Source organism: Balaenoptera acutorostrata, chromosome 11 (genome assembly GCF_949987535.1).
Source record: "Balaenoptera acutorostrata chromosome 11, mBalAcu1.1, whole genome shotgun sequence".
Taxonomy (NCBI): domain Eukaryota; kingdom Metazoa; phylum Chordata; class Mammalia; order Artiodactyla; family Balaenopteridae; genus Balaenoptera; species Balaenoptera acutorostrata.
In genome coordinates, this window is record NC_080074.1 from 94,106,302 (window position 1) to 94,118,843 (window position 12,542).

At 41.3% G+C, this 12,542-nt stretch overlaps 1 protein-coding gene across 2 annotated transcripts in view; it reads right to left on the reverse strand.

Annotated features, from left to right (window-relative positions):
* Nucleotides 1-7,247, reverse strand: part of DERA (deoxyribose-phosphate aldolase) — a 117,835-nt gene extending 110,588 nt beyond the window's left edge. For both annotated transcript variants that reach the window (XM_057556174.1, XM_057556173.1), the window contains exon 1: nt 7,129-7,247. In XM_057556174.1, coding sequence (XP_057412157.1) covers nt 7,129-7,159 — 31 coding nt within the window. In that variant the 5' untranslated portion in view covers nt 7,160-7,247. The remainder of the gene's footprint in view (nt 1-7,128) is intronic.
* Nucleotides 7,248-12,542: the final 5,295 nt, after the last annotated feature.

The following is a 12,542-nucleotide window of genomic DNA, read 5'->3' on the forward strand; positions in this document are numbered from 1 at the left end:
AGAACAATAAAACACAGCCTCACCATTCATGTTTATAAGCAAATGGTAAAAGACTTCTAAGGTAAAATCAAAGTTCGAGTTCAGAAAAGGATGCCCAATTTAAAACCTAAAAGCGTACATGATCATTATATTGACTCTGTGGATGAATTTCATACGTAGAATACGAAGGGTTTTTTTTCCTTCTTTCTTCACTAAAATATTACTGTTAGCCATTACAGAATGAGAAGATTACACTAGAAATCTGAAAATTGGGTTCCTATAGTTAATGAAACATGCCAGGCTGTTCTGGGTAAGTTCCTTTGCAGAAACTACTCCCTGTCACAGCCATCCTTTCCAAAAACCTCCCCTGGACTATCTGTAAATTCCTCCATCACTTTCCAATCTGATTCCTTCTATATGGTCACCTGCATCCTCCTGTGATGACGTACATGACAGTGTCCCTGCGTTGACGGTGAGCTTCAGGAAACCAGAGACCAGGCCATGGTCACTCTGGTATCCCAGTCATTACCATGAGCAACAAGTAACCAGCGCCAGGAACAGCAGGAACTCTACTTTGTTTTTTTTTTGGTTTTTTTAAAATGTGTATAAGTTTATAATACATAAGAATAAATTTTTTAAATGTATTCTGGTCCCCTCCCCTCCTAAACAATTGTCCTAACCCCCCACCCCGGGAGGGTGGGAGTCATTTGAGCCAGGTCAGGAGGGGGACTCACTATGGTCCAGAGTGGGCTATGGGAGCCCAACAAGCTAGGGGGGCACTTAAGCACGGGAGGGTAGGCCAGAGTCCAATCGCAACACGGAGGGTGTCTGCACGAAGGGACGGGGTAGCCAGACGTGGGAGTCGAGACAAGCAGGAAAAGGAGGCTGTCTACATGGATGCGCAGCCCGGTCCAGAGAGCCATAGACCTGCTGGGGGGTATCAATGTGGGCAGCAGCCTGATGCAGGCAGGCGGAGCCCAGGCTGGATGAAGGTACCCAGCTCAGAGTGTCAGAACCTGAGTAAGTCAAGAAGAATGTCTACTGGCAGTGGAGTATGTAGAGCCCAGCCTGTGAAAGGTTTCAAATATGCAAAGAGAGAAAAATGGAACAAATCCGTGGTACTGTACTGGAATTGGAGGAATCAGTCTGAACTCATGGTTTTCACTATATAGAGAGATATAGATAGATGATAAGTAGACCGTTAACAGAAGTGAATGTGTGGGTGTATGTGTGTACACATTCTCTAGCTCTACCAAGTAAGGGGCTTAGGAGCAGAGACATTCCAGTCACCATGAGCATACCTACCGCCCAGATCATGGCATCTAAATACCATTATCCACTGAAAGAAACATTCCTTGGAGAAAGAGCTGACTCTAGTGCTGGGGCAGGGAAAGTATAAGATAAGCCTGGGACACTTTATTAAGCCAAAAAAGAATGAAGTACTTCAAAAATAATGGTACACGTCAAAAAGAGAGAGAAACTAGGATGAAGGGGCTCCCCTTAGCAAAATCTAAACAATTTGAATATTAAATAATAATAGTAACAATTACAACCCATTTGGAAAAAATAGGAAACCTCAAATATATACTAATATAAACAAACATAAATAAATTGAAAATCTGCAGAGAAACAGGGTACTTAAATAGTTTCAAAGTACCACCACACAAAATACACATGAATTACAAAGGTTAAAAAGTAACTTTACAGTGGTGAAGCCTAGAAGACAGCACCTTAATCGAATAATCAAAATGAACACCATCAATAATGAGACAAATCAATATCATGTGCTACCTAACAGGATGCAATGAGAAGAACACAGCATCATTTCTGTGAAATTCCTGCCAGAGATGCATAATCTGAATCTAACCACGAAAAAAACACTGCAAACAGAAACGGAGGAACATCCTATAAAGTAACTGGCCCGTATGCTGCAAAAGTCAATGAAACACTGAGCAATCATTTCAGCCTGAAGACTAAAAAGACACGACAGTTAAAGGCAACATATGATTGTGAAACGGATCTTTTTAAATAAAAAACATTGTTTGGACAACTGGCCAAACGTGAATGAAGTTGGTGGATTGGATGGTAATAATGTATCCATGTTAAAGGTCTCACTTTGAGGACTGCAGGGTTGTTGCAGCCTTTGAGGAAACTGCCCTTACCCATAGGAAATATTCAAGTATCCAGGGGTGGTGATGCATCATGTCAGTCAACCGTATTCCTCAGGTGGTTCAAAGGAAAAAGTTCTTTCTACTGCACTTAAAACTTTCCTAAAAGTCTGCTCAATATTATGTAACAACCTAAATGGGAAAAAAATTTGAAAAAGAATAGATACATGTGTGTGTGTGTGTGTGTGTGTATATATATATATATATATACACACATATATATATAACTGAATCACTTTGCTGTACACCTGAAACTAACACAACATTGTTAACCAACTATACTCCAATATAAAATAAAAAGTTAAAAAAAAAAAGATGTAGGTTATGGCAATAAAACAAAAATCTTTCACATAGACATAGGCAAATCAAAGCTAAGAAAGTCACAGTAAAATTATTCACTAGCTATCGACTTGCCTTCTCTTACATCACAGATCGAGTGCCCCAGGCAGCACCAATAGACCAACTGCAGTGGGGAAGCACGTAGTGTTAGCACCAAACCATCTAGATGTGAATTCTGGCTCTGCCACATTAGCTCTGCCTAACTGGCTTTTGGCAAGTTACTTCAAACTCTCTATACCTCAGTTTGCAAATCTGTAGAACAGAGATCATAATAAAATCTTCACAGGGCTGTGGTGAAGACTAAATGAGATAATGCAAAAAGCACTCAGTATAGTACCTGGCACAAAACTAAAGCTCGGGGCTTCCCTGGTGGCGCAGTGGTTGAGAATCTGCCTGCTAATGCAGGGGACGCGGGTTCGAGCCCTGGTCTGGGAAGATCCCACATGCCACGGAGCGGCTGGGCCCGTGAGCCACGGCTACTGAGCCTGCGCGTCTGGAGCCTGTGCCCCGCAACGGGAGGGGCCGCGATAGTGAGAGGCCCGCGCACCGCGATGAAGAGCGGTCCCTGCACCGCGATGAAGAGTGGCCCCCACTTGCCGTAACTAGAGAAAGCCCTCGCACGAACCGAAGACCCAACACAGCCAAAAAATATAAATAAATAAATAAATAAATAAATAAATAAAAACTAAAGCTCTATGGTAACCACCATCATTATACCCAGCACCTAGGCATAGTGTCTAGTGTTAAATAAAGAATTATCGTGCAAGCAACCCATGCTTTGCCTAACTTTAAAGTTTAAGATTCCAGTCAAAAAAAATTTTTTTAACTTTTCTAAGATAACTTTGCAGTGGAAAAATCACCATCACCAAAATCAGAAGCATTCTACACCAAAGTTATGCCTTAGCACAAGTGGCAGAAATGAGCTCCTTACATTTTGATTCTTATCTAAGTTCTTAAAGGGAAAATAAAAGTTACAATGCCAAGAGGGCCAGAACTCTGTTATGGCAACTCATATAAGGTACAGTTTAGGCACAACTATCTAATTTCTTAAATAGACAAAAATAAATGGAAAGTAACTGCATATCACATTTGCACTTATTTTAATTGTAGTTTTGGCTCGATGCCCAGCTAGAGATCGGACATAGCTCTGTGAAGGCAGGGACTACCCTTGTCCGTCTTGTATCCCCAGAGCCCAGGGTAATACTACCCAGTTCACAGTCGGTACTCAATAACTATTTTTTGGATGAATAACAGTGCTTCGTAAAATACAAAATCCCGTCCTGCTTCTTGGTTTGGCAACTAATCCAAAACTGATCTCGTTTATCTGTATTTTAAGCAAATAAACTGCCCTTTCTGTTTGTTCCGACTTGGATTACAAAAAATGCCCCTACGGAGCAAAACATTCCTCAGTAATCATGGTCCCTGGTCATTCCAATTGTGGATATATTCCTAAAACAATCTCTTCTTACTGCAACACAGGAAATTCGTAGAATTGTCCCCATCCCGTCCCAGTTAAAAATCAGTTTTCAATTAGTTTTTTTTCTGTTTTTCAGATATCTTTGAAAATTTCCTTTCTGTACACAAGACCTTACAGATATGAAGACAGATACAGAGCAGAGACCCTTAGAAGTCACCTAATACAACACCCCCATTTTCCAGATGCCTCCAAAGAAAATCACATTTGAAAGGAAGCCACACTGCCAACATCCTTCGTAAGCCTCTTGAGGTCTCTTTAAAGACAGAAGTAACAAAATTGAATTGTAACGTTATTCAGAAAAGAGGGAGAAGATAGAGACTGAACAGCACCTGTCCACACACAAGGGCCCAGGTGGACACCCCAGTGCCCCCAAGCAAGGAGTAGTTCTAAATTCACTCCTTCATTCAGCAGGCATGTTTGTGGGCCTTCCGTGTGCCAGACACTATCCTAACTGCCTGGGATACATCAATGAAGAAAAGAAAGATCACTGCCCCTGCTGCACCTACATTTCAGGCAAAACTTAACAGGCATCTAGCAGAATAAAGAAAAGAACATCATCGGTCCATCTTAATAGAATGCAAAGGGCCAGAAGCACTCCATAGAGCCATAAAGATCTTTAAGCCAGTGGTTCTCAAATCTGAGTGCATTTCAGAACCACTTCAAAACCACCCAGAATGCCAGGCCTCACCCCCAGAGTTTCTGACTCATTAAGAGGTCAGTGTGGCCTGAGAATTTGCATTTCTAATGAGCTGTCACCTAATGTTAATGCTGTAGGTCCCAGAACCACACTCTGAGAACCGCTGATCTACTGTTCAAATAAAGCAAGTAGCCTGGCCAAAGCCACAGGCTGGAGCTAGACCAGATTTAGTGTTCTTCTTCCTTCTGATTCCAAACTGGTCAAGCCTTCTCCATAGGAGGACACAGCTGTCACCTACCCACTTAACGGCAAACACTGCCCAAAGAAAAAGAGGTTTTTAGCTTTATGTATAAGTTGGAGAAAATCAGAAATTAATGTTTTAAGTAGAAAATATCTTAAACAGATAGGATTGATCACTAAACACTGACATAAAAATGAACATTAGAGGGTCTGTTCTTTCTTTCTCATGTCCAATGGGTCCATAAAAGAATGTTTTCCTTGAAGGTTTTATCATGAGGGTCAGATTCAGTCTCAAATGAACCTATTTATTAAAAAAAAAAAAGTCTATTAACTAGAAGTATATACATGCACTACAATATAAATTATTGACTGTATCAGTAATAATTTTAGTTTTTTTGTTCTAATTGTATTTTCTAAAATTTTTACAATAAACATGAATTCCTTCGTAATAAGGGAATAAAAGTTTATTTCTTTAAGAAAGTGTTTATTTTAAAAGACTTTTAATTAGAAAACTCTATAAAAGGCATCAACTAATAAACTGCATAAATTAATACTGAATGATTTTTTTTCCTAGTACATAAATATTTCAAATAATTTATTTTAGCATTTTAGGCCAAATCTCTGTCTGGATTAATGATTAATACCAATGAAGGAAAAACACCCTTGAAATATATCTGATGTTATTTAAACAAAGAAAATAAAACAAAACTATGATCATTTAAATAGCTGCATAAAAATCACGTTTACTATTATTCTACATAGCAATTGATTTTTGTCTATACTGTTACTTTTCAACAAATGAATGGATGTAATTCTAATTCTCGCAAATAAAGTAAAAAAAGTTCTATGTCAACTATACCTCAATAAGAAAGAGAAAAAGGTTTGTGTTTCTTGAAAGAAAAATAAACTGCTAAGTTTTGGGGAAATAACAGTGCATCAAACGGCGAACAAAGTCACACAGCCATACCCTGATGATACCAAGGTGACTAAGACCCACAGCCCAACCCTATCCCCCGCCCATCATCTTTCTGGATCTTCCAATCTAGGGAACTCCCTTATTACTATACTAAAGTCCACATTCCAAAGATAGAACTAGAGTTTAAAATATAACCTGCTAAAGGGCAGTGAGTCAAGGAGAATCAGTTTGGTGAGGAAATCACCTGCCTTTATAAAGACAAGCTCTTACCATTCGACAAAAGTTCTGGACCATCTCATGAAGCCTAGACTCCAATTAAAACAGTCACTTTTAAAGAAAAAAGTGTACCCGTATGACTTACATACAATTTATAGCTAATTTTCTCAAAACTGGCCCCTAAAAACAGAACTCTCCTTTTAATACTATTACTGTACATACTTACTTGGTACATTGTGAGTACCTAGTAAACTATTATATACTTACTATATATATATATATATATATATATATATATATATATATAAAATACTATTATATACTTACTACGTACTCACAATGTGCCAAACAACATCTTCTCATTTAATCTCCAAACCACTTTGAGGTAAGTGCTACTATTATAATCATTTTACAGATTAAGAAATTTAAGCACAGAGTGATTATTTGTCCAAAGTCACAGAGCTAAACTGAAGATCCAGGATACCGACATGCAAGCTATAATACTTAAACTGAGATCCTTAACCTTTGGCTCCATCATGGTTTTGCTATGTTTGAGTTACAAATTTTTCACATTTTGGGAAATCAAAACTAAGTTTTCTTGCCAGAAATATTTTAGAACATCAATGAAATGAAATAAATGGCGAAATAATCCAAGCACTTTTAGAAGTCGCTGTACTTCTAAAAATCATACAATTTACATTAAGTGATATAGTCCAGAGACAACTTTTCCAACAGCACGATCACTCTGGGGATACGGCTGTGTTAACAATTACCTATGGAAACCCGGCATTAAATCGCACAAGATAATTCTATTAGGAGAGTGGAAGGGAGGTTTTCATCTGGTTTGTTTGGGGGTCTTTGCGGGTTTTTTGTTGTTGCTGTTCTTCGCAACCAGGTGAGCTAATGAGTTGGAAGATAAAAGTCTAATCTTTTCCTATTCCTTCCGCTTATAAATATAAGGCTTGGGAGTCAAGGCTTGCGGGGTCCGCGTGCGCAAGGGCTGTGTCTCCCAGGTGCGGCCCCCCGAGCCTGCGCCTCCCGCCCTGGGGAGCACGCGCCACGGGGACCCCTGGCCAGGGCACCGGGCGGCGCGAGGCTCGAAGAGACAGGGGACTGGGAGCAACGGAGAGGAGAGGGAGCGACCGCGGGCCCTTACCGAGCTCCGTGCCCCGCTGGTGCGCCGACATGGCTGGACCACCACTGCACCGCCGGCTCCCACGCGCCCGCCCGCCTTAGCTCTGCCCTTCCTCCTTCCGCGCGCGCGCACCGCACGCCCCGCCCTCTCCGCTCTGGGGGCGGAGCCACCGGCCGGGACGCGGAGGCGGGATCCCGGGTTCTTTTCTCTCCCGGGAAAATCCAATGCGCGCGTTACTCGGTTTTCTCCACCGGGTGCGGAACTCGCGTACTAACTCCCGCAAATCATGCTGCCAGAACTCGTGGTGAAACCCTTAAGTTGCTGACTGTACTGAATAAAAGCATTTGGAGACTTTTCACAGTAGGATTACAGAACAAGAAGGGAGAGGATCCTTCCAATTACTGCCTGAGACCAGAGCTCGAGGACCACACACCTGAAACGGGAGCGGTGATCCCTTAGCCTGGTAAGGGCGGCCAACCAGCAAACTGGGGCCCGGTGCCCTGTGACTTCTACGCTTGGCTTCCTGAAGAGAAGCAACCCTGTGGCCTGAAAAACCAGGGGGCCTAGGAGTGGGAACAACTGGGGTCTCAGCTTTGCTCTGGCAGCGATTAAGTGTGACACTGGGCCATCAACTGCCTTTCTAAGCTTCAGTTTCCTTATCTGTAAGAAAGCACCTTGACAACATCTTTTTTTATTATTATTATTTATTTATTTATTTTTGGCTGCATTGGGTCTTCGTTGCTGCGTGCAGGCTTTCTCTAGTTGCGGCAAGTGGGGGCTGCTGTTCGTTGCTGTGCGCTGGCTTCTCACTGCGGTGGCTTCTCTTGTTGCGGAGCACGGGCTCTAGGTGCGCTGGCTTCAGTAGTTGTGGCACGTGGGCTCAGTAGTTGTGGCTCGCGGGCTCTAGAGCGCAGGCTCAGTAGTTATGGCGCACGGGCTTAGTTGCTCCGCGACATGTGGGATCTTCCCTGACCAGGGCTCGAACCTGTGTCCCCTGCGTTGGCAGGCGGATTCTTAACCACTGCACCACCAGGGAAGTCCCTTGACAACATCTTGGAGCTCTAAAATTCTGATTCTGTGATACGAAGAATTTTTTCAGCCTGACTTTTTTTGTGAGCAGGAGGTTAAAGTCATCTGGAGTCACTCAACACAGGCTACTAATCAACTCTGTACTCACGGTCAGAGACAGCTCCACTCTGCTGAAAGAAGGAAATCTCTTAGTTATGGCTTGTTTACCATGAGCCAGTTAATACGCTAGGTACTTTCAGAGAGATGATAGCATTCGAATCCCAGAACAATCCTGCCAAGTATGTACTGTATGTCCATTGCTCTACCTACAGACACCAAAGTTATGAACAGAGGCATCCTGGTGTAATGGAGCAGACTCCAAACGGGTCCAACTCAATACACCAGCAATTCCACCTAATGACTAGCTGGTTCCAGGAATGTTACTGCCTGTAAAATGGGGATGTTCAAAATAGATTTGAGTTGCAAAGGTGTTGTACATGTGTAAAGCATCTAGTACAACACACATCATGGCACATAGTAGGTGCTCAACAAATGGAAGCTACGAATGTTACTGTCAGCTTCACACAGCAATTATAGGCTACATAGGAAAGGTAATCCCAGTCTTTTCCCCCCCACACATAGCTGTCTCTCAGCCTTGTCAGCACAAAGTTATTGTCAAACATTTTGAAAGTGTCTACATCCCATTCATTTATATAATAGCATTTTACCTATTTCTGTCTTCACCCTGAAAGCCCCGAGCTGGCCTAGCATTCACAGCTAGACCACCGTGTTCCCCAGTAGAACATAAAACAGTTTCACAGAACACCAACATCAGGCAAGGCCATTGTGCCCCTGATAAATCAACAGAAGCAAGACCCCTTGTAATCACGTCTGAACACAAAAAATGAACATTGTCCAAACCACAGAAATGACCAAACAACCCCCTAATCCTGGCTGTTATAAGTGACTGTCACTTCTTTACTTGTCAGTTTTAGCCTCACCCCATTCTTCTTGTATTTTAGATAAGAATTAAAATGCCCTGTCGGAATTATCACCCCTTCCTGCCAACATCAATGCAGAGCAATGGCCCACTTCCTTGAACTTTCCCCAAATCACCAAACACAAGCCCAAATCCTATGTCATTTCTGACACCCTCTAACTGAGACACCTCACAGTTCCCCTGGTGAGTATTCTCCCTTATTGCAGCAAGTCAGTAAACCCAAATTTATACCTGGTGATCTTTGGCTGGAGAGGCCTGAAATCCCTAAAAGATACAAAGACAATAAATGGAATTCTATTTTTTAGAGGCAGATAACAACTCTAAGCCAGATTCCAAGCCATTCATTATGCATTCATGGATAATGTAAATGTATTAAAACAAACCCAAAAAAGCTGTGAGATCCTTAGTTGGAAAACCAGAATCAGGACAGCCTCCTCTAGCAAACATTTTTGCAATATATCTGACAAGAATTTCTCAAGGACTTTTTCTAAAACTGGCCTGTTGCACAGTACTAACCTGGAATTAATCTCTACAGTTTGAACGTATGTCAAATTGGCAGCATTCAGAGACAGTAGGGATGGAATGCAAAAAGTGAGGTTTTTTTTAATGAAGAAATGTTGCTAAGTTTCACTTTGTGGACTTCCCTTTTAAATGTATTGCTTTCTGAAACTTCTGAAGTATCCATCCTTAAGGTAAGGCCTCTCAGCTCTTTGGACCACTACTACCTTGGAATCTCCCAAAAGTTTTTTTCCTGAAACAGATTCTAGGCTTCACCACAGCGCTACTGAATCAGAATCTCTAGGACCTTGGAATCTGTATTCTTAACAGATTCCCTCAGATGATGTTTATGCAAGCTAAATGCAAAGAATCACTAACCTAGATGCAGAGAAACTATGCATGCAATCTGGAGCTAAAGACCAAACTGGCTCTTACAAGAGTAAAATTGTCTTTATTGTATTCTTTTAACCCATTTTGCATGCCATTCCTTTTTGTGGATATGTTTTTAAATAAAAAGTTACCAGATAAATTACTTATCTTCCCACCCCCACTTCTCCTTCAGTGAAAATTAAAGCTCTAAGAATATGTCATATTTATCTTGAAACCTCAAGAACATACCTGGCCTGGGAGACAGGAATAATCCAAAAGTTAAAGGCCAAAGGGCATGAACTATTGGGTTGGCCAAAATGTTCATTCAGTTTTTTCTGTAAGATGGCTCTAGTGGCACTTAGTTGTCTTTAACTTCATGCAAAACAATTCTGTGGGACTTCCCTGGTGGTGCAGTGGTTAAGAATCCGCCTGCCAATGCAGGGGACATGAGTGCGAGCCCTGGGCCGGGAAGATCCCACATGCCGTGGAACAACTAAGCCCGTGCACCACAACTACTGAGCCTGCGCTCTAGACCCCGTGAGCCACAACTACTAAGCCTGCACTACACAACTACTGAAGCCTGCGCGCCTAGAGCCCGCACGCTGCAACGAAGAGTAACCCCCGCTCGCCGCAACTAGAGAAAGCCGGTGCACAGCAACAGACCCAACGCAGCCAAAATAAATAAATTAAAAAAAAAAACAATTTTGTTAGATTGTATGTGACAGCTGTCCTATCAGCATGCATTTAAAAAAAGACATCAAAATTGGTGAATTTTTGTATACCCATTTTAATATTGAAGATGGAAGAAAAAAGTAACATTTTCGGCATAATATGCTTTATTATTTCAAGAAAGGTAAAATGCAACTGAAATGCAAAAAAAGATTTGTGCAGTGTGTGGAGAAGGTGCTGTGACTGATGGAACGTGTCAAAAGTAGTTTGTGAATTTCTCCCTGGTGTATGCTCCACAGTTGGGTAGACCAGTTGAAGTTGATAGTGATCAAATCGAGACATTAACTGAGAACAATCAACGTTATACCATGTGGGAGATAGCTGGCATACTCAAAATATCCAAATCAAGCATTGAAAATCAATTGCATCAGCTTGGTTATGTTGATCGCTTTGATGTTTAGTTTCCACGTAAAGCAAAAAAAAACCTTCTTGACCATATTTCTGCATGCGATTCTCTACTTAAACGTAATGAAAATGTTCCATTTTTAAAACAAATTGTGAGAGGCGATGAAAAGTGGATACTGTACAATTATGTGGAACGGAAGAGATTGTGGGGCAAGCGAAATGAACCACCACCAACCACACCAAAGGCTGGTCTTCATCCAAAGAAGGTGATATTGCATATATGGTGGGATTGGAAGGGAGCCCTCTATTATGAGCTGCTTCCGGAAAACCAATTAATTCCAACAAGTACTGCTCCCAGTTAGACCAACTTAAAGCAGCACTCGACGAAAAGCATCTGGAATTAGTCAACAGAAAACACATAATCCTCCATCAGGATAATGCAAGACCGCATGTTTCTTTGATGATCAGGCAAAAACTGTTACAGCTTGGCTGAGAAGTTCTGATTCATCTGCCGTATTCACCAGATGTTGCATCTTCAGATTTCCATTTATTTCGGTGTTTACAAAATTCTCTTAATGGAAAAAACTCCAATTCCCTGGAAGACTGTAAAAGGCACCTGGAACAGTTCTTTGCTCAAAAAGATAAAAAGTTTTGGGAAGATGGAATTACAAAGTTGCCTGGAAAATGGCAGAAGGTAGTGGAACAAAAGGGTGAATACGTTGTTCAATGAAGTTCTTGGTGAAAATGAAGACTGTGTCTTTTATTTTTACTTAAAAACCAAAGGCACTTTTTGGCCAGCCCAATACTTGTGTTCGCTTGGTCATACGCCCAGGGCCTACTACAGTATTTGTTAGATGAATGATCGTATATTACTGTTTGTGCTGCTTTCTTATAGTGCCCACTGTTTTAACAAGTCCAATTTTATTCGACTGCAGTCTTTACGACTTCTTAGAGCAGTCATTCATAGGTTCCTTAGGTAAAAATTCACTTAGATTATGGATTGTCAACAGTATTTCTAAATTGGATGGGGGAAAGTGTAGAAACAGGGAGGACTAGGGGAGAGTATGAATATTAGAATCAAAATATTTCAGAACTGCAGAGAGACTTCTAGAACATCTAGTTCCTACTTCATGGTGAAATAAGAAAAATAAGAATTATACTGCGTCTTTTATGAAGTTTTATTCAATTTAAAGAACAGTCCTGACACTATGCCCTTCACTACCAGCTTGGATTTTAAAATGACCTTTCTTTTATGAATATTGTTCTGGTAGATGTTTTCATAGCCTCACTTGGCAAAATTAGAGTCAGACCACTCAGTCTTGCCACCGACCTCCACCTAACCACCCCTGCCTTTTTTATCTATTTTTCCACCAAATCCCAAAGTTGGGGAATCACTGATAAATACATAACACTAGCTAATATTAAGTGCTTCGTATGAGTTAAGCCCATTCCATCAATTATTTGATCCCTCCCCACCAAATCTGTT